Source organism: Hippocampus comes, unplaced genomic scaffold, assembly GCF_001891065.2.
Source record: "Hippocampus comes isolate QL1 unplaced genomic scaffold, H_comes_QL1_v1.1 scaffold101, whole genome shotgun sequence".
Classification (NCBI taxonomy): domain Eukaryota; kingdom Metazoa; phylum Chordata; class Actinopteri; order Syngnathiformes; family Syngnathidae; genus Hippocampus; species Hippocampus comes.
Window position 1 is genome coordinate 8,330 of NW_017805451.1, and position 27,692 is coordinate 36,021.

Below are 27,692 nucleotides of genomic sequence, written 5' to 3' on the forward strand. Positions count from 1 at the left end.
TTTTTTGTTTTTTTTTTTTACCCAAGTGAGACGGCAAAAAAGGGGAAATGCTTCCGTACTTCTAACGGAGAGCTTTGTTTATCAAAGGATGGTGAATAAAAAATAATTAAAGCTGAGCTTTAACACAATTGGACCCACCTTTGGCTCTTAACTCTGAAAACCATGTATTAAAAAAAAAAAAACAATGAAGCACCTTGCAGTCTTTACATCCCATCATCCAGATATTGGTTTAAGAACGGTTTCGAATGTCCCCCAGCATACGTGAGCTCATTAAATATCCAGGTAAGATGACATCAAGGACCAGTGTAGTAAGATTAGATGAGTTGACAGCAGTTGACGTCGCAGAGGACACTTGGCACCTGGGCATGCTTCCTATTGGAGAAGTGTCTTCCTCATAGAGGTCCAAGGGAGTCCTGGGACTCCTGCTCGTTGGCCAGAATGGTTCTTTTGTTGTCACAGTAGCTTCGATTTGGCAAGAAGGACAATCTGAAGAAGACAGACATAAAACATTTCATGTTATCATTAAAATAATTAGTACAACAGTATATACTGCATTTCCTCTCTTTTACAACACAAGTTTACATCCTTCAACCCAGGTGATGATGAGATGATTCATTGAATTGACAGCATGCACACTCCTGACAATGAGGGGGCGTGGCCAGCCCTTGCGAGGAAAAGAAAAACAGAAATGTTCTTCAACTTGGGCTCCTCTTTCTTTTTTTGTGTGTGTGTTTTCTGGACAAGGAGTGTGTTTGCTGTCCAAACAAAGCCCCGTCTTCGTCGTCCTCTCAACAAGTTGAGACCTCCAGCAGTACACGCTTTGGAGGATTTAGTGTTCGACCATATGACGCCCGACTAGTTTTGCGAGCAAATTTCATGGTAATGGGAGTTTGAGTACAGAAAAACAAGGAATACGTGTGAGGCCACAGGTCTTTTTGACACAAATCTCAACAAGTGTCTTGTGTCATGTTTCTCTCGGATGTTTTAACCCTTTCATGAACCTTGTAACCCGTTTACATGATAAGCTCTCCACTGTAGTGACCGCTGTCCCCGAAAGGGTGAAACGTATGAAATCGGCATCGAACCCCATGCAAATGAGTCAAAGGCAATTTAGCGCGTATCAGTTGCAGAATTTAGGTCTATTAAATATTCATTGATGAGCTCATTTGACAAGAACAGCGCTCATAAATAAAACATGGCAGTGACTGTACCCCGGCGGTGCCAAAGTACTGGACAGACATCACATATTTAGGACGAAAAAATAAACAAAATAGAAACATTATAGCAAGGTCTGGAATATTAGCATTGATATTAGGTTTGTGTGCATCATATTTTCTTCAGGGTTCCTGCTGAACAGTCCAAAGGTATGAACAAATTTACGCCAGTTGAATCAAGCGGACAATTATTGCAGTGTTTATTTAGCAATACAATTTTGGAGCTTCCAAATGGTCTATCCAACTTAGAGCTAGACACAAGAAGGAGTCATGCAATGTGACTTTTGACTCCAAACTTTGCATCTCCATGCATCTGGGGCACATCAGCTCACTGTGACAATTGGTGCGAGGCACTTTGACAGCAGTTTTTTTTTTCTGGTGTGCTGTTTTAAAAACAACGTTTCAACCTCGACATCTCGTTTCCAAGTACGTGTGGCAGGTTAAGTCACACAAATGATGGTATTTATGTGGTTGCTGTCTTTCACCAAATCACGAGAAGGATAGATTTATTTTCGGTAACACAGTAAAAATGTTTCTTTGCTTTCCACGAACGCTTCCAATTCCATCTCTTTCAAAGTCATTTTGTACTTGTGGTGCACAAGCTCAAAACCGGTTTATGGCAAGTGGCCACCCCTTCCACACTTGACTGTCACTATCTATCCATCTCCATTCGCCTATCCATCTATCCGTACTCATCCATCCATCAATATATACATTTTATACCATTCATTTGTACATCCATCCACCTGTCTATAAATGAGCATGACGTCCATCCATCCATTCTCTGATTGACTTATCCACACAAGGGTCACGGTTTTGCTGGATCCTATCCCGGCCGTCTTCGGGCAGCAGCAGGCAGAATACACCTTGAACTGGTTGCCAGCCAATCGCACGGCACACATAGACAAACAACCATCCACACTCACAATCACACCTAATTAACCGACCGTGCATGTCTTCTGAATCACCCTGTCATGCATGTTTTTGGAATGTGGGAGGAAACCGGAGTACCCGGAGAAAAACCCACACAGGCCGGAGAGAAGATGCAAATTCCACACAGGAATCCCGGTGCTGGAATCGAAACCCGCAGCTCCGCACTGAGTCATGCTAACCAGTCGACCACCATTGAGCATGACAAGCACTCTTAATTCTTTGGAACGATTTCGATTCACTTAAATGCATAGCTTCAAGAGTGATTCGCATTTAACCTTCACTTGTGCTTTTCTTATCAGTTTAAATTCATTCAGGCTGAGTTGAGATCCAGGTCAGTGGTGTAGTGAACATACATATATGGTATGATTCTTGGCTTGACTTGGTGAGCATCTTGTGCCTTTAAGGCCGAGGCAGATGTTTTGAGTAGCAGACATATCCAAAGTCATTCTGCACACATTGAAGATACTGTATGAGTGTAATACATTACATAAGTGGATATCTTTATTGGTTTGAGTGAAGATGTTTTTTCCGAAAAGCATCTTCATACTGACATGCTTTAGCAGTAAGTAAAAACGGGCTGTTTTCCAAAATCCAAACCAATCACATAAGATCAAATAGTTTGACCGTTTCGTGTCATTTGGTCTCTTGTTCCCCACCGAGGCTTTTTTACGAATCTATTCCTTCACTGTCCCGCTGGAAAAAAAAAAGTCAAGTCCACTGAAAAGTTTTGTCGGAATGTCGAAACCAAGGACAGAAAATATATGAATTCTGACAAACCTACTATGTTAGCTAGCTTTAGTGCTAACAATAGATAGCTAGATAGCTAGCGAATGTTAGGGGAGAGTCGGCTTTTCTCTCCCTCCGTATGTTCGTTAATTTCAGATGATGAGCATGTTGGTTATCCAAATACGGGCTGGAGGCAATGAACAGTACCTTCGAAGGTTTTATTTTTCTTTTCTGCAGTTTACGAATGAATTCAGGCTCCTGGGAGTTTCAGATTTCCTGAGGAAGCCCAGAAAATACACAATCATGAGAATATATAGAGACAATATGATAATGAGAGGCGGGGAGAAACGCCTCCATGCAAATCCCGTAAACAAAGAAAGGTTGATGCAATTCGATCTTGGCGTGTTGGGAAAGTCCAGAGTTTCAGATATCCCGGGGAAGCCCAGAAAAAATACAATCATGAGAATATATCGAGACAATATGATCATGAGAGGCGGGGAGTAACGCCTCCATGCAAATCCCGGAAACAAAGTAAGGTCGATGCAATTCGATCTTGGCGTGTTGGGAAAGTCCAGACCTCTCCCGCTGTGATTAAATCTTGAGATAAGAGTCCCTCCACGGGGGAACTTGACGACCTTCAGGGATTCTCCCGAGGTAGGGGTCAAGCGGCACTAAAGGTGATCGTAATCACAGTAACGCCTCCATGCAAATCCCGGAAACAAAGTAAGGTCGATGCAATTCGATCTTGGCGTGTTGGGAAAGTCCAGACCTCTCCCGCTGTGATTAAATCTTGAGATAAGAGTCCCTCCACGGGGGAACTTGACGAACTTCAGGGATTCTCCTGAGGTGGGGGTCAAGCGGCACTAAAGGTGATCGTAATCACAGTAAGCAGGAAATACCTTCAACAGCATTCGACATTCTTTGTTTCAAGTGTTTGAACAGAACCAACAAAAAAAAATACAGTAAGGAATAAATTCCTTAACACTAGACAGATAGTCTATCCACCCTTCATAAGCATGAACACAAAAGTGCCCCGTTGCAGGCAATTTGAGCCAGTCTTATTTAGCTCGCCAATTATAATGCCCGATCAACCGGATACACCCTAATGAAGAGCATTACTCTTCGCTAAAATTAGAACAAAATAGACTGTAATAGCGCTATATTTTCAAAACTCGCATTTATCAGCACAATTAAGTTCGAAACGCCTCAACTGTTGGAAGAACCAGATAATTGCATCCGCTTTTGTTGCCCGGTGAAAAGTCTGGCGGCCGCTGAATTAGCTCTCTATTGGTTGTCTAGAATGTGGCATAATCCTGATTTTGAGATGAAGAAGATATTTCTTTATTTCAGCACAAGTTATACTTCAGAACAGTTGAATTGACTGCGCGAGGTCAGTCGATTGGTCGGTCGGTTATTTTCGCGTCTTTTAGCTAACTGTGTTGTCAAAACAACCCCGTCTCTATTGGTTGTCTAAAATGTGGCATAATCCTGACTTTGAGATTAAGAAGATATTTCTTTATTTTAGCACAATTTATATTTTAGAACAGTTGAACAGTTGGTCGGTTGATTATTTTTGCGTCTTTTAGCTAACTGTGTTGTCAAAACAACCCCTCTTGCTTCAGGCTATTTTCCACATATCTGTCCCATACTGGCTATTTGGGAGTCTGCGCTACGTCATGAAGATGAAATGCAAACTCAATGAGGCTTTTCTTCACAGCAAGTTGGTAGTTTTCTATTTTTGGATGAACTTTAACTAGCTTTAGTCCAGAGACTTGATACTGGCAGTGTTTTGTCCTTGTATCAACACGAAGGGGAATACAAATTTGTCTCCCCAGTGGAAGTGCATGTGGATTGTTTTGATACATCTCAAATGCTGTAAGGCATTTGACTGAAAGCATGTGACCCAAGAGAGATAAACACAGGATATATGAGATGTGTGTGTGTGTGTGTGTGTGTGTGTGTGTGTGTGTGTGTGTGTGTTCCCTGCATTTGCTTCTAATATCCTTTAAGGACATTAAATAATCAAATTTCACTCTTATCTTCTTGGCTTTTGGAGCTACAGAAGTGAAAAAGTTGATGAGGATGGATGATAAGGCAAGTTTCCCACCGGAACCGTTACGAGGGAAGTTGCAAGTTTAAATCCCATCGTCGGCTGGGCTGAATGAAAGAGGTGTAAGTCGGTTAATTACCAACTGTTACACCGTTGTCTCCTTTAAGATTCAAAATTATGATTCATTTCGGGAATTTAAATAGAATCATTAGTCCCTTTACAAAGCAAAATATCAATTTTAAGAATATACCTTTTTTTTTTCCCCAGAAGCGACAGCAATCATATTTTTCTGTTCCTGTGCTCACACGCACGCACACGTCCAAAATAGAACAGACAGAAGATCGACTTGGTGATTCATTTAGCGAATTTCAATAGAATAATTAGTCCCTTTACAAAGCAAAATATTAATTTTAAGAATATACTTTTTTTTTCCCCCCCAGAAGCGACAGCATTCATATTTTCCTGTTCTTGTGCTCACACGCACCAACACGTCCAAAATAGAACAGACAGAAGATCGACTTGGCCGTCTCTCCATACAAGAAATATCTTGGACAAACCAACAGGGAGTTAAGGCTTCATCTTGGCTTCTTTAGAGATAATAAACATCTGCTGATGTGTTCTACATCCAGTGTGCCTACTGTATGATCGGCACCCAAACCGAAACACTTGACCCAAAGCAGCACACAACACTCATCCCCTTCCCGAAGTCCAACTAAACACAAAAATGTCACAAAAAGCCTACAAATTATGCTTGGTTGTTTAATTACTAAGCATTACAAATTGTCAAAGATAAGCAAATCAAGACAAAACAACAAGCTATGTGATCGCCTAAACAATGGGGCACGCAACAAATATATACCTTAAAAAGCGTTCCCGTTTCTGACACATCTTATAGGACACTGTTGTGCACTGTGTGGTAGAAGTAGGTCATCCTTATTAGAAATGGACCACTGGTCTGGGAAGGGGAAAACACTTGGCTGCAATAGCACGTGTCTGTGCGGATGTCTCCGATTTTTACATTCAAATGCAAACAATCTCATTGGGAAAGCTAATCAATCCAGCCTTCTACAATGAACCTGTTCATGCACCCTGTAACCTGATGACATAATAAGCCGTCCACTGTAGTAACCGCTGTCCCCGAAAGGGTTAAGATGAAATATGCAATCAAACTCGAGATGTATGTCCATCCATCCATCTTGCATAGCGCTTATCCACGTTAAGCTCGCGGGAGGGCTGGAGTCTATCCCGGCAAACTCTGGACTGATCGGCAGCCAATCGTAGCGCAAACACTCCTATGTACGTGTTCGGTGGGTGTAAGTAAGGAGAGGGCATAATATGGTCTTGATATTGCCACGTCGAGTAACAGGTGCTCATCACTTTCTACCGCGACTGACCACTCTTGCCGCTAGTTCATATTCATCCACATCTTCATGGACCGTATTTTCCACACGATAAGTCGCTCCTGAGTATAAGTCGCGCCAGACATAAAATGCATCATAAAGAATAAAAAAAAAAAACATACATAAGTCGCATTTTGGGGGGAAATTTATGTGATTAAAATCCAACCCCAAGAACAGACATGTCATCTTGAAAGGCAATTAAAAAAAAATAAAATAGAAAACAACACGCTGAATAAGTGTACAATATGCTAACGTTACATGACGCATAAACGACGAACTGAGAACGTGCCTGGTATGTTCAAGTAACATATTAAGAGTTATTCAGATAACCATAGCAGAAAGAATATGCTAACAAGTTCACCAAACCATCAGTGTCACTCCAAATCACTAACTCCAATGGAATCTTCATCAGCTGTTTCACTTTAAAGCAACTCCACCAACTCCGGAGGTAGAAAATGCCGCGCTTCCTCTTCTACGTCGCTTACATCAGACTCATCGTGGTTTTATCAACACAGGTCTAGAGCGGCCTCTTGCGGTTTAATGTGAAAATAACGTGAAATGATATAATAATGTGTTAATAATTTCACCCATAAATCGCTCCAGAGTATAAATCGCACCCCCAGCCAAACTACAAAAAAACTGCGACTTATAGTCCGGAAAATACACAAAATTGTTGGTACCCCCTGTAACCCACAGTGGTCACAGAAATTACTTTAATCTGACACAAGTAACAACATACAATGAAAATAAACCAGTGAAAATCAGACATTGCTTTTGAATTGTGATTAATACAATACAATACTATACATCCTGATTTTAAACAAAATTATTTTTACAAAACTAATGAAACAGGCCTGTCGAAAAATGATGTGGATGTGATGAACTTTATATTTTGTTGCACAGCCTTTTGAGACAATAACTCCAATCAATGTTTGTAATGTTGAGTGATTTTTGTCCCTCTGCGGGTATTTTGACTCACTCTTCATGAGCAACATGCTCCAATTTTCTCAAGTTTGAAGGGGGCTTTCTCCAGTGACATGTTCCAGGTCCTTCCATAGATGTTCAATAGGATTTATATCAGGGCTCACCATCAAGTCATGATGGCTTTACGTGTACATTAGGACGAGACCTAAAAATACATTTTGGTTGAAAATGTGTTTTGTATTTTTTCATGTGATTTGATATCCGAATTGAAAAATGAGAAATTATTTTTTGATTTCCCTCAAAATATCGACTGTTTCAGGGCAGCTCTTCAAAACACTCTCGTTTCTGATTCTGTAAATAAATGATTGACTATTTAATAATAAAATGAAATGTGATTCATTTGGACTTTATATTTGGTGGAGGAAGTCAAGTCATGATGGCTTTACATGTACGTTAGGACGCGACTTAAAATACATTTTGGTTGAAAATGTGTTTTGTATTTTGAAGTGACAAGAGTTGAGTGACACAGACTTTATTTATTTGGGCAACGCTAACAATACACACACACACACACACACACACACACAAATGTTATAAATGATAAGGCTTTTACTAGCCGGGGCTTTTATTAGCATTTTGAGAATGTCATCTACTACATCTGTTATCCATTTAGTTGTAGACAAGGTCATGGCACTTTTTTTTTTTTTTTTCGTTTGTGTGTTGGTTTTTTTAACGACGAGTAAATGAGTCACCTTATTTAGTCAAATAGATGTCACGCAACAATTTAATTGGGGCATGGCTCCCGTAATTACATTTCGTACAAATTATAGCGGAAAATCCGTCAAGGCTCAGTACTCGGCCAACTGCAGAATGCCGAGGGCAAAAAGGGGCAACGTCGATGCTTCCTTGTGAATAAACAAGCCAAGAGCAAAGAACTTGGAACAGATGCATCTCACTGTGTGCTGCTGCTGCTGAGGCAGGTAATAAAGCAAGTGTGACACCTGCTAATAAACATTTGGGATGACAAGTGACCCCGCTTGGCCTCTGCTACATTTTAATTTCCTCTCCCATAGTCCAGTACACGGTCCTTGCTGCATGTTTAGGCCTGCGCTGTACATCTTTTGCTGCCACTTCAATCCCAGCAACGGGATAATTCAATTTAACAAGAATCTGGGCCTGCGAATCTTATCTATGACACGTTATACCACAAACATGTCTCTCATCTTCAGTAAGTTATTTAAAAAAAATTGTGCGACAATACACCCTTAGGGTGAAATATTAGCTTTTACACTTAGACATAATTGATCAAATATGTTTAGTTGGTTTCACAAATGGGGAAGAGCCAATAGGAAATCTTGGATGAAGGCAGGGTGATTGGGGACCCGGGAGATAGAGAAAAACAAGAACACACACACACACACACACACACACACACACGCACACGCATTTTTGTACACTTGCGCATTGACACTCGTTTGCAGATATATTTGGAACTGTTGGAGCATTGCTGGTCATTTAACTGGATGCATAAAGCCTTTTAACAGTCTCAACGAAATAAAATTGTTTCATTACCCTTTACTGCGAAGCCAGAATTACAACCGTGCAAGAGGAGATGTGTTCACATCCAACCAATGCCCTTTGCCCTTCATTGCCAAATTGTCCTGAGATGCCAGGACAGAAACATTCTACTACTATGTCGCAATAAGCTTCATTTCCAGTTCGATGGTTGCCATGAGAATTTTTCATTGTCAGACAAAAGTTTCCACGGACACAAAAAGACAAACGCACAAAAGCCAAGAAAAAAACCCCATCAAAATAAAAATGTTTGTTACTTTCACAAAGTGTAGTGGTGAGACTATCAAACTGGAAACACTTTCTTTCCAACTGAGACATACAAGAAAAAAAAGACCAAAAAACAGAAAACAGGCGCAATGACCGTCATTCATCCAAACAAGTGACTTTTTACACGAGTCTAATTCAAAATGACGGTTTCGAGTTCGAACCTGTTCCCTTCACGGTGATTGAAAGCAAACGTCACCTTCCCCCAAACCCGATCAAAAGCAAAAATTGCACCGAAATAACCCACGTTCATGATGTCACATACACATTTGATATCACACCAGGACCCTTGTCCGCCCGCCGCCATTATTTCGCAAACAAAGTTACCAAAAGGGTGAATGGGACTGTAGGAAGGTCAATCACCAAATCCAAAACACCACACATGACTTACAGTTTGTGTTATTCATTTTGTCTTCAGTTGTACAGACCTCAACCGGCGCATGTTGAAATTGGTCGCATATTTTTTTTTTTCCTGCTCATCCCGCTTGTGTTCTTAATGAGATTAGCCGCAAGAGACGAGCAGGCTAGCGGCGTCGGTAATTCCAGCCGCTCTCCGAACGATGGGAAAGTGCGATAGCACAAACCCTCAGAGCCCCCGTTTGGAGCCTGGCAAGAGATGTGATGCAACGAGCGGAGTTTCAACAGGCTGAAATCAAGTTGGGATTTATTTTAGCCCTCCGTGTTGTTTTCGGCAGTGTATCTCTCGGGCCATCGGTCAGCTGAGGCAAAAGTCCCGGGGCTGCGTTCGCAGAGGCTGTAGCTTTGATCCGATTAATCATGAGACTTGAGAGGGATGACTAAGTTCATTCTGAACATATTGAAACGACTACCGGACTACCCGGAGAAAACCCACGCAAGCATTGAGAACAATTGCAAACTTGAACACTTAACCTCAAAAACTGTGAGGCAGATTAGCCGCTCCAAAGTCGCAGAAGTATGTGAATAGAACGTTTTTTTGATGTTTTTTTTTTTTCATTACATCAATTCAAGATAAACAAGGAAATCGAATCGTCACATTTTTTTTCTATCCTTGCACTGCAACTAATTATCGGCGCAACATTTTCAGAATATTTCAACGGAAAGAGAAAAGGAGGACGAAATCTGAGCAAGCCAGAGCGAGGGAGTGAGATTTACAGTGGATCAGCGACAGGATTTTGCTTTCAATCAAACAACAATAAATTCTACATGTCTCATAATAAATCGCCGACTGCAACGTTTACACAAGGGCGGCCCGTGTGCTTCATCCAAGCAACCGTGCTCCCCAACACACAAGAGGTGAACAGTTTCTCCATCACACGGTTACACGGCTATAAGTTCCCCGTGGCCCAACTCTGGTTAAGTGAGACGGAAATGGTCAAATGCGCTTGCGTAAACTCATAGTGGATTTTTTTTTTTTGGCATTGCGAGATGTCATCAAATGTGCCGTCATCATATCCCATGAACTGCTCGTGCGATCGCGTCCTGACTCATCACTTCAGGATTTGAGTCAATGAATGAACCATAGTGATGATAATCCCTCGAGACACAGAGGGACACCGTCACGCACAGAAGAGCGGACCACACAAGCGCGCAGGCGTGGGAGTGGAGGTGTCAGAACGAAGGGGCTCAAACAATGCATTCGAAGGGTGGGTTGGGGGGGGGGGGTTGCCTTGCTCGAGGGCACAGGGGGAGTTGTTTGAAATTGCCGGGAATTCCTGAAAGGGTTAAATGGACATACATATGGTGAACGATGGCAACAACTTAATGACTTTTTTCCCCCACATTTTTATTTTTTTACTTGCTTGATTTTAATGACAAATGACAGCATTTTTTTTCATTTTACTGCAATTGGAGATCTGCTTCCAATCTGAATCTGACCCTCCAGTGTCCCACCCCCCCACACTAAAGAGCAGTCAGGAAGTCCAAAGACGTGGGCGAAGATGTCACTGCGACGCGCAAGGTAAATTCAGGATGGGAGCCACAGAAGCAGATTTAGTGTCACAGGAAGACTTTGACACACTGAGTTGTAGTTTGTTATATTTCCAAGCAGAAATGTGACACACACGGGAGAGGCCGCTTGAGCCATTTTTTTTGGCTTAACATTACATGCTTAAACTTCCAGTTAACTTTTTATAGTGCACCTATCATTCTTGTTCAACCTGTGTTTCTGTCGTGCAGTTCGGCCTTGCACATTCCCACTCTTTTCGGTTCTCATGGCGGAAGATGCTGATAAAATCCCACAGATAACACCAAAGCACCCGAGGGCAGATTTTACTGGGCTGCTGTTGTTTATGAATGCTTCATTTAAATATTATTTAAGTCAGTCGGAGAAGTCATTTTGTATTTATCAAACTCCACATACAACCAATATGGCCTTGTTAAATTCAATGAATCTCGAAAGTTGAGTAAATTCATATATAGTGCTCTATACAATTGACTTGAGAGTAAAGTTGTCACGTTTTGCATGATGGTATAGGTGGAGGACCCTAAAAAGCAGGGAGGCAGGAGGAGTAGGGTGGACTGAAAAGTATTAACAAAAAAAAAACAAAAAAAAAAAACAGGAGTACATTGAAAAAAACTGAAATATACAAACAAAGTCCTGAAAACCACTTGAAACCAAAGTAACAAAACACCAAAAAAAAAAACTCCCAAAACCCCCAATGACAGAAACAAACAACATGACAGGAACACAACGATCTGACGACTACTGACCGAACCCCGGGAACTAAATACAAGCGAGGTGACGAGACAATGAGAAACACCTGGACAAGACACAAAGTGTTGAGGCAGCTGATTGGTTCAACACAAGGGACCCGTGTGACGAGAACAGGTGGGGGCACACATTTGGGAACAAAACCCAAATGTAATCCAAACAAATACATAACAAAAGTGTCTCGTATATAAACACAATGTGTCTTTTCATTCAATTAGAGTGAGGTAAGCTTTCCCTCATTTTTAGTGAGTTAGTTGGAGGCGTCAGTCATGATGTGCGACACGCAGCCTAAAAAGGCAGTGACAGAACATGCGGCCTTCCCAATAAAATGAGGCTGGGATTTCTCGGCTCGCAATGTCAAACCTAATCCAGGCCAACCAGACTTTCATTCAAATCCTGTATCTGCGGTCATACATGCTTGGTATGAGCTTCTTCCTTCTTGAGGAATGTGGATGTATGCGTGCGATTGCTTTTGTTTCATCCGCGCCGCTCGAGTGTCAGCGTTCAAAAGTTAAACAATGCAGACGCGGGCGGCTCGCCTCCTCCATCATCCTCTCCCCACTTGAAGGAGGGAACGCAAACACAGCTGTCAACTGAGTCATCGCTACTAACGTTCACAAAAACCCAGTGTGGTGTTTATGGTCATTATTATGATGGAAAAATGTAATCTATTCTCTCCTAGAATGTGAAATATGGAGATGCAGATACGTGATACCTTACAATTGAAAGAGCTTTGTAATCATGATGAAGGTACATGGGGTTGAAAAATGTGGAGAATAGGATTTCTATTGTTGCCATGGCAACCCAAATTTCGCGGGCTCGGACGGGTGGACCAGCCAGGCCAGGACACTTATCATGCTAGGTTAGCATTAGCAAAAAAGCTAAAGAGACTCTTCAGATTCGTGTGCAGTGTAGATGCACGCGGAAATGATCAATGTTTATTTCATGACATGATGTTATAAACAGACATTTGGTTAGTGTTTAGCACAAAATGTTTATTCATGTGTTGGCATTTTCAATCCCCCCCCCACGATGTCTTTGTTGGCCAAATGAAGCTACCACAATCACAATCACGTCGCTTTGTCCAAGTAATCATCATCTCTCGAAATCAGAGGTTATTGGTGACGAGTACAGGTTCTGCTGCATCAGTTATAGCAGACACACACACACACACACACACGCACACACACACACACACACACACACCGAGCGATATTACAAGAAGTGAGTTGTGGTGTTGACATGCAATGACCACATAAGCAACGACTGAAAAAATAGTCATATATTAAAAACAACAACAACAACAAAAAGACTATCTCAGCTAAGGGCTAAACATACTACTGTAAATCTATTTTAACTGTTGTTCCCATATATCCTGAATGATATTATCTCCTTGTCACAAAAGCGCCTTTGGACCGTGAGACAATTCAAAGTTAAATAAATACAAAGACGACGATGCAGAAGAGAACAAAAGAAGTTGATCTTGGACCTTGCCTGGGGTCTAACTTGATATTTTATTAACAAAAATGACATACTGGACCAGAACCAACCATAGTCAAGCGGGTACAGCTGCAGGCCTTTTTCTCTTCGGGGGTGTTGGTGTTATTCCACAACGACAAAACACCTTGGAGGCCAGAGTAATGTTGAGTCTTGAACGCAAATGACAGGACAATGACTTAATCTTAACTATTTAATAGATAAAAGGTTATACCAAAAAAAAAAAAAAAGGATCTCTTTGTCCCCATTTCTTTGTTTAGTTTGGTCAAAAAAAACTGTGTCACTTCTCTCATGAGCTGACGTCCAACTCACTCCCACTTAACTCCACACTCTTGAGGCTCGAGCAAATAGTTCCAACAACGAACTATTTTAACATACTATATCTTTGTATATTTTAAACAAGTGAAATCAAATATATGCGTAAAATAATCACGGCAATGATTATTAACTATTATTATCAAATGTGCAAATACAATAGCTCAACATTGCATAATGTATGGAACGAACAACAAAAATTGACCAATATTAAATTGGCTCCTATAGGGGGCCTGACCAATAGGGAGGCTGAGAAAATGATTTAGACATATATTTGAGAATATCAAATAAAAAAATGAAGGGGCTTAACGAGAACTACACGGGTTTTGGATGGGGGCCCAAACACCCAGCACCCTGCCCCCGACCGCCTCGCCCTGGTGTAGCACCATCCCTGAGGTGAAGAAGCATTCTGTTTCCATTCTTTTCAATTGTGGAGAAAAGTTCATAAAACACCTGAGATCGGTTTTAAACATTTAAAACTCGCAAAAAAACAAAAAAAAAACGTTATGCGTCACTACTTTGTTTTCATCCTAACTCTTATTTTTTTAATCAGCGTCTTGCTTTTATTTTCTTGACACTAAATGTGCTTTTCCAGTTTGCAGTTTTCTTTCAGCTTTTCATCCTGCTTTTCGTCAGCCTGAGGTGGATGACTTGCACGACATTGCTCAAACGTAAACAGAAACTGGTTTCTTTACCTCAATGCCATCGACGTCCCATTGACGGATGTTGGCGAGCACACTCTGTGGGTAGGTCCGTAGGAGAAGCTCCGCTGCCGTACAAAGCGTTCGTCCCCGCAACAAAGAATCACAAGAAAGGCCCTCCGAAAAGCTCGGTTCAGGAAGGCGTACAGGAAAGGATTAAGGCCCGAGTTGATGTAGCCAAGCCACAGCCATGCCGTCCATAACTGCCAAGGCACAGAGTAGTGAATGAAGGGGTCCACCACATTGGTGATGAAGAACGGTGCCCAGCACAGGCAAAAGCAGCCCATAATGATCGCCAGCGTCTTTGCCGCTTTTGTCTCCACGCGCATGCGGCTGTTGGCTACGGGAGCCGGCTCCGGGAAGAGGGCTCCTCCGGCTGTCCCGAGGTGGTCGTGCTCCGCCTGATTCGAGCACGTGGACGACCTCGAGGTGGCGATGGGGGCCTCCGTCCCGGAGGCCGGAGCCGAGCCGGCGCGTTGGAGGGTCTCGATCTGCCTCACGTGGCTCATGGCGGTCACGTAGATGCGTTGGTAGGCCAGGACCATGAGGGCCAGCGGCACGTAGAAGGCCACCGTGGAGCAGATGAGAGCGTACGGACGATTGACCAGAAACACGCAGCTCGTCTCGTTGGAGCCACCTGGTGAGATCCGCCTCTCTTCTATCTGGATGAAAAGGGAAAATATCAGCATGGGGCCAGTCTTCACATGAACTCTAATTATTTCCCGAATATTGTGGTGTTCACCATATATACTGTATATGCATCAGTCAGCTGTGCGCCAGCACCTACACTCCTCCCAGAACGGGTATGTGGATGTTAATTTTATTTATTGATTTTTTTGTGTCCACTCGGATTTCGACCACAATGTGCTTCCATGTCAGTCTAATCACCAGTGCTGGCCTGCGAAATTTCAACTCCACAGAAAAAAACCAAAAAAGTTCTGTTGAATTTACTCCAATTTCTTTCATCGAGTGGCTGCATAAAATCAACGTATCTGGATCCAGATACATTTTTTGAAGTCGATGTTTTGTCTTCAGTTGTATGCCGTTACAGTGATCCCTCGCTATTTCACGGTTCGTTTAATCGCGGCTTCAGTGCATCGCGGATTTTTTCAAACGTATTCATAAAAAATAAATAAATGAATACAATTTCATATACATGTAGTACAGTACTGTATATGTTGCTCTATGTGACTCGCTGTTGTTTTGCTGACTTTCGCAGCTTCTCGCGGACCGTTTGCGGACTTTTTGCGGACTTGTTAATTACTTCAGTCATGTAATTACTTCAAAATTTACTTCTACATGCATGGATACCATTAAATTTGGCCTTATAAATATTATGTACAGTATAGGTACCTATATGGAGGGGGGGGTCGCTACTTCGCGGATTTTCGTTTATCGCGGGTGGTTTTGGTCCCCATTAACCGCGATAAATGAGGGATTACTGTACATTTCTTTTTTGTCTAGTAGTATGATTGCAACACAACAGTGGCAGTATTTAGAGGTGGATTAGGTTGGGCGTGTCCCCACTGGAGGCCCCGGCTAACGTATGCAAGGCCCAATACTGCTGACTATCCGTCCATCCGTTTTCTATCGAGCTTATCCCATCAGTAAACTTGAGAGAGGGATGAAGGTAATAAACCGATGAGCATTTTATGTGGAATTCACATTTGGGACAATAAAAAAAGTATTAGTGAGGCCACATACCATGCAATGAATTAAACTTCTGTCGATGAATGAATGAAGTTAGCTCAATTCAACATGCAAATTTGCTCATGACAGAACAAATTATTCCTATTCGAATTGAGAGATAGATTGCTTTCATTTCCACACATTCCTATTTGATTCCATGGAAATTGTCCAACTTGGAATTATTAGCAAAATTCCCCCTGCCTAACTGCGGATTGGATGTTTCCGGAATGTTTACGGGAATTGACTGGAAATTTTCCGCCCTTTTGAAACACCGCGTCTTACCCAAAAAAGGTTCGTTGTGATCTTTTCTACACGGACGTTAGCTCACAAAGGTGCACCGTGTCCTCAGAAAGTAAAGGTAAAACGTCTGCACATCTTTTCCATTCTGCGGGTGCGCTTGAGCCAAAAAGTGAAATTTGCCAGCCACAAATCTCAGCGTGGGGTGAAGTACGGTCGGCCTTTGGTTCTGATGCATTCATAAATCAGACCTCTCCGGTGCATGCAATTTTAATATTTGGCAATGGTTGAATCCTTGCATTTTCCTTTCGCATGATAGCAATTTTGAATCGCCGATGGCGTAGCGGTACACTCAGCGGACTTGTGGGTGTGCAGCGTGGGATCGGTTGCCACTTCAGTGACGGTGTGGATGTGGGTGTGAATGGTCGTTTGTCTCGATATGTGCCCTGCGACTGACTGGCTCCCAGTTCAGGGTGTCGTCTGCCTTCTGCCCGTAGTTGCTAGCTCCAGCAACTCCCCGCTACCCTGTTCAGGATAAGCGCTGTTGAAAACGGATGGATGGATCGTACGTTGTAAACAGTTTGGACTTGTTACTGCAACTAACACCAGTAGTTCCTCCGATTTGTGTCTTCCTGATTTGGCATTTAACAACCTGAATTCCAAATTCTAACGCCGTTCATATGTATACCTGACCTAATTCTCCACAGTATTCATGACATATACGTCGTTTGGGAGCAGGATGTGGCTTAGGGAAAGAGCAAAAGAGACGTGTATTTCATTAAACGTGGCTGAATGAATAAGTCCATCTCTGCCCCCGCCCCACTCTGGGATTTGTGCGGCTCGTTTCAATGTAGCTCCGAAATAACCTGGCCCGCAAAACACAAGCGGACCTGCAGAAATCGTCCGCTCAAGTGCTGTCATTGCTCGCAGCCGGTGAGCCTCTGCTGAGGACAAAATTGTTTTGTGATCACTGCATTACTGTGTCATTGGTGGAGGGATTGAAAATGTTATGAGAAATCACGCAACGTGAGGCTACGGAGCTTTATGTTCCGTTTGTCCTCGCCGAAAGAACATCTTCCTCTTTAAGGAGGATATACCGACTCTTCGCCACTCTATCTTTAGTTGACCTTGGACCGGGATGATTTTTTTTTTCTCTCTGCGAGTCGTTTACCTCGTCCACTGCCACCGTGCCGAGTGAGTGAGGACTTACTATATCCTCGATGCCAATGGCGTTCCAGCTTTGCATGATAGGGAGGAAGGAAATGAATGTGGGGATGAGCCAGCAGCCACCGAGCATCACCGCCACTCGCAGAGGGGTCATCTTGTGTCGGTACACAAGCGGCTGACAGCAGATAGCGTAATACCTGAAACACGCACACACGCCCAATGACGGCTGACCTATTTTTTTCCATTCGTTGACACCCAAAAAACACAAACAAACAAACCTGTCCAGTGCGATGCAGCAGAGATGCAAGATGGATGCGGTGGTCAAGAGGACGTCCAGCGACGTCCGCACAAGACAGAAAATCTCGCCGTATTTCCACACGCCGGTCGTCAGCTCGATGGCCGCAAAGGGCATCACGACCAGCGCCACCAGCAAGTCAGCAAAGGCCAGCGACACAATAAAGTAGTTGGTCTTTTTCTTCCTGAGGTGTGACAAGGAAGAAAAAAAAAATGAGAGGATGGCAGCTTGCCTTGAGCACGCTGACCAGTTTTTAACTTCTTAAAGGCAGGTTGGCGCCACAAGGGATCCGGACTACCAGAACATACAAAGAAGAAGAATAAAAGTCATCGGAGAAGAAGAAATAAAACAAGCTAAGCTAACTGCTCAATGACACTGGTCTGGTCCAAAGGTTGGGTCGGATTTGTTCACGCTATTGTGTTCATAGGCATTCTCAGTGGATACACAGAACAACCAATTGAAACAGACAAAAAAAAAATAATACAGAAGTCTCACCGTAGATGTCGATCCTTGCAGAGCGCCACCATGACCAGCAAGTTGCCAAACACCGTCATGATGATGATGAGGGACAGCGCAATGGTGAGCAGGATGTTCTCCAATGACCTCAGGAACTCCTGCTGCTCTCGTTCTGGTTGTTGATGGTCCGTATTTGTCGCACCGCCCTTCAAACTGCCCACAAGGAAAATAATCAACCAAAGGTGAGTTTGCACTGTGAATTTCCTTACAGCGGTATTCGGAAGTATCACGTAAATATGAAGTATTGCTTTTCAAAATCCATATCAGGATGCCGTTACCGGGTGGAACTGGGCGGTTGCGGGAGCAGAGCTTTATGTTTGATGTCAACTCGGCACTTACAGTGGAAGTGACGCTGTGTCCATCCCGGGTCATCTGCCTCGAGGTCAGCTGAGGACAATCCTCTTCACCCCATTCTCCTGACCGGCTGTCAAAACACGAGATGTACCGGAACTATTAATCAACTGCATGCTGGTGTTGTTCCATGTTTGATATATTGGCCTCCAATTCAAATTCATCTGTGTGTTAGGTAGTCTTTGAAAAGCAATGCTAATGGTAGTTTTTTTTTTCCTGTGTGGAGTTTGCATGTTCTCCCCGGGCCTGCGTGGGTTTTCTCCGGGTACTCCGGTTTCCTCCCACATTCCAAAAACATGAATGGCAGGCAGATTGAACACTCTAAATTGTCCCTCGGTGTGAGTGTGAGCGCGGATGGTTGTTCGTCTGTGTGTGCCCTGCGATTGCTTGGCAACCAGTTCAGGGTGTCCCCTGCCTACTGCCCGAAGACACCTGGAAGAGGCTCCAGCACCCCCCGCGACCCTTGTGAGGATAAAGCGGTTCAGAAAATAGATGGAAGGATAATTTTACACAGGAACGTGAAGTGTACTTATACACTCACTTTCCATATTATTAGCTACACTAGCACCATCCAGTCGATTGAACGATTCCAAATTCCATGACACACATTGCCACATTTTGTTGATGTTTGCGAACAATCACGGGTGTAAGAATATGTCAAATAAACCAACCACAAGTAAGAATAATTCAATATTTTTGACTCTCTAATGAACCTTAATAAGGTCATCAATCTTGTTCTCCACTATTGGCAAAGTAGAATCATGATCAATATTGTTCCAGTCATACTTCTCTATGACAGTCAATCAAAATATCAATCGGGTAAATTACGTTTTAAAATTATCACCAGAAAGACTGAATTTCTGACATATCATTTGAGACAGTTGAATTTCTGCTTTTTTCTTTTTTTTTAAATATATGGGAGTAATTAGATGAAGAAAGAAATAAAGAAAGAAAGAAAGAATGACGAAAGTTAATTGATCATAACTTTAATGTGTGACCTTCACCCCAACAGATGAGCTTCATGTCAGTGTTTCCTCTTCAGTTTCCATCAAGTCATCTTTTGACAAACTAGGTTACACCTCGCAGAGAGAATGAGGAAGTACTAAAACGTGAGCGACTTGGAATCATGCACACACACACACACACACACACACACACACACACACACACTGAACAGAACAAGATAATCAGATCCTGCACAGTGCACACCCTGAATGAAGTGATTTGGCATTATTCACATCCCAATTTGTGTCACAAATTGTTAAAAAGCGGGATTTTGTCCTCAAGCTGAGTTTTGCCCCAGTGCTCCAATTTAATTTTGGGAGTACTGTAACAACAAAGGGGTTTGTTCGCCCGCCTTATCGGCTTTAAGTGCCGAGTGACTTCATATGTGTCTTTTCTTTATGATCCTAGTGAGGTGTTATCGCGCTCAAGTGTCAACAAAATGCTCCTCAAAGTGACAGACGGTGATCCTGTGAGTACCGACTTCCTGCAGATAGAGCACCATTTACAAGCATCATTTCACCATTCTCCCCCACCCCCCTCCCTCCTGTGTTATGCTCGAAGGCTTTCAACTTTCATGAGTCACTTTATCTATCTTTGCTCTATTTAAGCTTTGCTACATGGAGGGGGGGTGGGGGGGGCTCACAATTCTTTCTTGACTTTTGATCAGAAATCACTGGACTCTCATACCCAGCCGTTGTATCATTGCCTTCAATTTCCGCATGGCATCAGGCGTGAAAGGAAAAAAAATAAACACGTTTAAAAAAAAAATACATGCGTGCTGGAGGATGACGAGAAGAAGAAAGTGAGATTTCTCGTGGGATGGTCAGAGATGGAGGTGTCTTTTCACAGCTCATCGTTTCTCGTGTTACGTGTGACCGACACAAAAGTGGGGTGTATGAAGAGAGGAGGAAAAAAACGAACGAGAGAAAGAAAGCAACAAAGAAAGGCAGGGCTTCTTCAACATTCATTTCCTGACCGCTGCACCTTTGATTAACAGCGATGCCGTTCAACCACTGCATTATTCAGGGCAAAATTGAACCCCATGTCAATGCGACAAATTGCAAAGTACAATTAGTCATCAGGCAGCTGCAGGTTCAGTGGAGTCAACACGAGGGAAAAAAAAAAAACAGCGCGCTGGCGCTGTCGACGGCCACTGTGAGTTGCACGTTCCGTCCACATTTTTATATTGAGAGGAAATATACCAGTTGAGACAAAACGAGAGGAGCACTATATGCATATAAGCCCATTAAAAATTTATAAGAAATAACTACCGTAATTTCTGGACTATAGACCGCACCTGATTATAAGTCGCACCACTACATTTTTAAAGGAAAAAAATATTTTGTACACACATAAGCCGCACCTGTGTATAAGCCGCAGGTGCCCATATTGTAACATGAGATATTTACAAAGAAAGACGGTACACAGGCGGCCGTTAGAAAAGTCTTTCTATAAGCCGCTTCATGAAATAAGCTGCAGAGTTGAAAGCGTGTGACAAAAGTCGCGGCTTATAGTCCGGAAATTACGGTAATTGGCTCACCGTGATAAATAATACTATTCCATCTTAATTGAACATGGTTGTGATTGGTTCACATTCTTAAGTCAGTACTTAACCCTTTCATGAACCCTGTACCCTGATAACATGATAAGCCGTTCACTGTAGTAACCGCTGTCCCTCAAAGAGTTAAATACAAATACACTGTCACGAACAAACTCGCAGAAGAGTAGCGACGCACTCTAACTCAACTCAACTGGGTTTTTTTTCAAACAACCACCGCTGTACAGTAATCCCTCGTTTATCGCGCGGTTACATTCCAAAAAGAACCAGTGATAAGCGAAATCCGTGAAGTAGTGAACTTTATTTTTTGACAGTTATTATACAATACTTAACTATATATACAATGAAATCAAAGACCAAAACCTGTTTTCAGGCCCAATTACAAAAAAAACAAATGTTTTCGACAAATAATAATAGTTTTTGGAAATACTGTACTGTCAACACGCGGCGCCGCCGACGCGTTCTGATTTAAAGGGTTAAAAGCATTAAAAAACTGCACGAAAAAAATCCGTGAAACAGCGAAGCCGCGGAAAGTGAACCGCGTTAGAGCGAGGGATCACTGCATACAACTTGCCGTACACGGAGCAAACAATAATCCAAACAACAACCAACAACAAATCAAGACATGAATGACAAAGACAATCCAAAGCACAAAAGCAGTCAAACTAAAAATCTCATTCTGAGTCAAAAGCCGAAAAAAATAAAAATGAAAATAGAGCGCCTGATCTGTGTTAACAAAAAAACAAACCATGGTTTGTGGTTTGTTTGGAACAGCATCGGTTACTGCAAAGACCCCCCACCAGACAGGAACGTGCATAAAGCGCTCAATCCTCAGTGGACAATGGCCCTATATCGGCCAGGACAGATATTCCGCGGAGGATCTGCAGGGAATATATTTATTACCGGACGCAAAGGTCCACAGCTGGCTGGAGAAATAGATTTCAAATCAAAAACACAGCTTACGAGCCAAGGACGGAGGGCGCAGGAGGGTCGTGTGTGTGTGTGTGTGTGTGTGTGTGTGTGTGTGTGTGTGTGTGTGTGAGAGCGAGCCCACATAAGCTCCGTAGATGCGGCGTGTGATGCGCAAACAGGACAGTTAATGCCCGTGGAACAAGCAGGCAGCATTTGGAGACACTTTAGTCTGCCTAAAGACCATATTTGGCAGCTGTCATATAGAAAGATATTTGCGATTTTTTTTTTCCCTCCCTCCCAGTGAGGCTGCACAACGGATTGCGTTCTCCGGAGGGATGGGATTTTCTGAAACGCAATTCACTGAATGTTCCCTGGGCTATAAATCTCAAAGCTAATCTTGGCATCTGCTAAAATTAAACCAGTCAAAATTGTGATCCATTAATTACGGTTTTGGTCCTCTCAGTCCGATCGCGTTGCTGTGCCAATTTTAGACAGCCGTGTGAGGCCAGCGGAGCAGCAATAGTGACACAGGAGGAATTATATACTCACTGGCCACAATTGTAAGTACACTTGCAGCATTTTATTGAGCTGGTGCAAGAAAATGTCAGCCTTGTCTTTTGAAATAAGACAACCAAAATATCAGCGAGAACTCTCAACGTGACGTGAACATAATTGCTTCATTTTGCTGTGATGAGTGTGAAGCGCCAACGAATGTTTACTCATTCAATAGTAAGCGTACCCAAACGAGGTCAGACCAGACTACGTTAATATTCATTAATGAAGAAAAAAAGTATCAGTGAGAAAGCAACACTCTTTACCCAAAGCTCAAATTGCAAGCAGACAGCGTTCCAAACAGAGAGATTGGTTGAATAAAAACTCCTCAAATCTTAACTGATTCCTATTAATAGCCACAGAACAAACACGTTTTTTGACAAGCTGAGTCAAAATGTGAGTAAAGATATGGCGGTTAAACAATTTCCTGTGTAAATGGATTTGTTTGACCACTTCCTGAGCAATGCAACCCATCTTATTTGACTGACTGGGTCGGGTGAAAATGGAACATTTTGACCACTTTCTCTTTGCTTTGGCATTGTCAGGCAGGAAAGTGGCATCCGGCAGATTGTTCGCTCTTTTCCTCCATTTGCTCTAAATTGCCACGAACGCAGTGAGCTGTAAAACACATCCATTTTCAGCATTTTTGGTCATTCAGATTCAACCAATTCTTGAGATATTCAAATGGTGTTACGTGAGTCCTGCTGGTAGAGGCAGAAGAAGGCAATAAGAACATTTTTAAAGCTGATGCGTCAAAACCCCGAGACTTAATTGGAGACAATTACGCTGAATTTTGGGGGACCAAAATATCCATTTTTATTCACTTCTGTAAAACTCCTGTAAGAAAATCGACCACCTGGACTTGGCGGGCGTACAACATTTCCACGCATTGAAGCTGTCACACGCTAAATTGACCAGACAGTGACGATTTCAAGACGTTGAAAAACGTCTAACGATGTGTTCATAACGAAATCCCGTTTGCAATCATACCCAGCAGAACTAAACGTCATTAGCAAGAATCGCGGTAAGCTAGCGCCAATTTTTTTAAAATTTTTTTTAAAGAGGCGAAACAGAAGCCGTATCTTGAAATACTTTTAAATCCGACTGAAAAAGAAAACATCTTTGAACACTTCTTTTGAATCAAATGGTCCCAAAAGTAACTGTACTGTATATTCATAGGGTCGCTTTTCGTTTGGGAGGGTAGTGGTCCCAAAAGTGACTATACTGGATATTCATAGAATATCATGGGAGATATTTGGGAGGGTAAACTTTTCCGTGCCTTCGCCAAAACGTAGTACATGAACGTGCATGCGAATATCGCTCTTCTCTGTTACATCAAATGGAGCATCATGAAATGCCCCCGCGATGAAAAGGAGCATGTCTCGTGAATAAAGTAGCAAGGCTGAAGGTGAAATGTCAAGTGAGAGGGTAATCGAGCATGCAGAGCTCGTCACATGACGCTGACCGCCACGCTGGATGGGGCTCGGAATGACTGGAAAATAATGAAGACACGAATGCACACTGTGGGAAGTTAAAGCATTCAGTCATCGCCCATTTTAGGTTGGACTCATCGGGGCAAAGTCGTGGTCAAAAGTCGACATCACCTGGGAAGACCAAAATTAACCTTCGACATGAGTAAAAAAGTAATGTGTATATTTTGAGGCAAAGTCAATCCCCAGACCTAAACCCTATCGAGGAAATCAGTGAGCAGCCCACTGGACAAATCAATCTAAATCCAAGTATGGCAGTAAGATAGAAGTCTTAAAACATATCAAAGGTGTAGCTGGACTGTTGCGATGCTCCTGGAATCTTTGACAACCAAGCCCACAAGTGCCTTATGACCGTTTTCCACGAATATCTGTGAGTGCAAGTTAAACCAACACAAAGCACCTTTTCCTCATACTGATGCTAGTAAATCGTTCTTCACTGGTATTTATTCCGGCTAGCGGCATTTGAATGCGTGCAATTGAGCCCATTTTGCTGATTAGGTGGAAAGCAAACTTCACTGCTTGTCCCAGCCTAAGGTGGTGAAAGGATTAGATTGTTTTTGTTTGATCAAATAATTACAACACAAAGACACACCCAGAAAGTCAACCGAAAAGATGAAAAATACACACATTTGTCACGCGAGTACAGTAAGACTGACAGCACGTACAAACTCTACGCTACTCTACTCGTTTTCTAATTGTTTTTGTTCCAGTCCTGGCATGTGCTACAGAAAATTAGCGTGATGTATTTTACAAGAATTGCTGTGTTGCCTCTTAAAATGAATCGTGGAAAATGACAATTGTCTTATTTGAGGGAGGCATTTATTATTTGTATGAATATAAAAAAATCCACATTTCTTTCAGGTTAATGGTGAAATATTAAGCTCCACTCCATGCAGCAATATTTGCATTTTTTTAATGGTTTTTTTGGGCCGAAACATATTACCGGTATGCACTTTTGAAGATAATTGCTGGAAATATGAATAACTATGGACAAAGACATACAATAATTGTGGAGATGTTGCGGTCAACTGTTTTTCACCATTACGGTGTTCCGCATTTTTGGGCAAGGCTAAAAAGCGGCCCAGAGACGCACTTGGGTTGAGCGAACCGCGCCTTCATTCGCATCAGTGGTTCACTGTTGCAATTGGGACAAGCATTTAGCGAGCTAGCTATGCCTACAACCCGGAAATGCATCTTTCCTTTGGATAGTGCATCGGCGTGGCCGCTTTAGAGCACCTCGTAGTTGGCCGCGAGTGCGTGCATGTCTCGTTGTCGCTGCATGGATAACACCGCGGCGACTTGGTGTCATGAACTCCAACCTGTGGATTCTGTTAAGTGCTTCGCGAAACATCAATGGCATAATTTGGAACTTTACAACATACTGACACAACACGCCTCAGAAAGGATGTCACGAGGCAACTAAGAACGACGTGACCTAAGGACAGATGGCAGAGCTCATCGATTCGCCGGAGGGGGGTTTAGTACCTTGCTCAAGGGGACCTTGGCAATGGTCAAAAAAAGAAAGCAGTCGAAACGTCCATTTGGTTCAAAACACTTATATTAACACTGGACAGATTGTGAGCCAATCACGTAGAATGTTCGAAAAATAGCCATTCACACTCACATTCACACCTATGGAGAATTGCTTGATTTATTTTTTTCTTTAAACATTAGCCACACACACACACACACACACACACACACACACACACACACAACACACACCACACACACACACACACACACAAAGTCTTTTGCACTGGTTTAAAGGATACCGGTATCTTAAATTAACGTGTAAAATCAGGCAATTAACATTATTTAGCGACTCCGACATGGTCATCATTTACTTTTCACGGGCACTTTCATTTGTGCTCTTCTGCATTGAGAGTTACATCGTTTCAATGTTACAACCTTGTACTTGGTTCTTATACCATCTGTGCCTTTATGGGACCTATCCTGAACTTTTGCATATTATTTTACAACCCTTTGCTCGATCCTTCCTCACCAGAAGAATGCAGAATGCCAGCATCTCATGTGATTGTAAACACTGCTTGCACTTGCTTTGCATGAGCACAACGGGGGTCACAGCGACAATCAAATGATCGGCATCAGATGATGCAACTTGACAAGGCATTCGGGAGACAAAAAAAAAAAACTAAACAAAACTGACAAGTAATTTTTCTGAAAAATAGAGATACTCCACGTCATCTAGGACTATATGGATTCTCTTTAACATAAACGCCCGTTTCACAAACACCCTGTTGTGTACATGCTTACCTATACAAACATCAACTAAAAGAATTCTGGAACATAAGTAAACCCAAAAAAGGTCACCTTCAGTTCAAGCACGCCATGCGGGGACAACTTTATGAAGGCGAGCCCCATATAAAACTGAAAAGCCTTTCCAGTTTTTTTATGAAACCGGCTCTGCTTGGAGCCCATTAATCTCTTCTCGTGTGCACCACTGCACTTTGTTCTCTTCGGAGCTGTCTACCACCTGCATGACAAATATAGAGCATACTTCTTGTCTGATTGGAAAGTATCTTTGCTCCACATTTGTGATCTAAGCAGAAGGCAGCCCATGATAATTTAAATGACAAGATACGTCCATCACTACTGTGGGGCGTCAATAAGCAACAAATAGGACAATGTTGCAAAAAATAAAAAAAATAAAAATAAAAAAGGCCCTCAAATGTATTTTATAAATCATTTGAGGTTAACAGACAGCAATAATATGTACGAGAGTGGACCTGTAGAAACGTTGGAAGTTGATTGAGAGACGACACTGAAGTTCTGTTCCGAATGCAGACTTAATGACTGCTTTGTAAATGAATGACTTTTTCTTTATCTGTACATGCTGCTTAAGTTGAAACACCCCCCATTCCCCCCCCAACCCTCGTCCGCATAAAGAATGTCAGGTCAGTCACTCACCTGTGTCAGGCACCTCGCCTCCTTTCTTCCCATCCAGTTGTGTTGTGATGCTCTCTTACTCCAGCTGGATCGTCCACAACCGGCAAACCGGCGAAGGGCTGACTCTTGCCAGAGAAAGAGAGAGACTAGGACAGAAAAATGTCATCAAAATGAAGGGGGGGGGAGTGTGGAGGCGTGCGGCGGACGGACTGAGAGGTGAGCCCGATGCTGCTCTCTAGTGGTTGTTTACAGCTATGACCAGATGCAGTGGTTGACAAACTTGACCATCTAAAAAAAAATAAAAATACTTAGATTTAAGTGCCACCCTTATGCCCAACATTAAAATACAGTAGAATGAGAGGCTAATTCATATTAGTGTACGTGTACTGTGAAATTATGAGTTTAAAAAGTAACCGTGTGCTTAAAAACTGGAAAATAAAAAAGCAGCCGTACTCTTGCTGGAATACAATTTTGAGGCTACTCTCTCCACCTTTGCTCTTCAGACTGAAGCCCCCTCCACTAGTGATTTAGAACGTCGGTTAGTGCTAACATGAGCAGTGCAGTGCTGGCCTCTTATGGTCAAAATTCATTCGACTCTCTTCATGAATGTGCATTGCTTGCACGACTTTGCGTCTCTTCCTGGGGAACCACAAGTAAGAAATTTGGATGGAATAAGATGCCCAATGTCCCATGAAGCCGGTCCAAAGAAGTACAGTGTG

The 27,692-nt window shown here is 42.5% G+C and overlaps 1 protein-coding gene across 2 annotated transcripts; it reads right to left on the minus strand.

Moving 5' to 3' along the window:
• Positions 1-255: 255 nt before the first annotated feature.
• On the minus strand, positions 256-27,447 carry LOC109518301 (5-hydroxytryptamine receptor 4-like). 2 transcript variants are annotated; one of them, XM_019874045.1, is made up of 7 exons: positions 26,995-27,446; positions 18,535-18,619; positions 18,175-18,348; positions 17,663-17,863; positions 17,428-17,581; positions 14,286-14,953; positions 256-486 (listed from the first exon to the last, which is right to left on the minus strand). In XM_019874045.1, the coding sequence occupies exons 2-7, from the start codon at positions 18,555-18,557 to the stop codon at positions 393-395; spliced, it is 1,314 nt and encodes a 437-aa protein (XP_019729604.1). In that variant the 5' UTR covers positions 18,558-18,619; positions 26,995-27,446; the 3' UTR covers positions 256-392. The 2 variants fall into 2 exon arrangements, with proteins under 2 accessions (XP_019729604.1, XP_019729606.1); XM_019874047.1 differs by lacking the exon at positions 256-486 and adding an exon at positions 13,117-13,427 and having other exon boundaries at positions 26,995-27,447.
• Between the last annotated feature and the right edge of the window lie 245 nt (positions 27,448-27,692).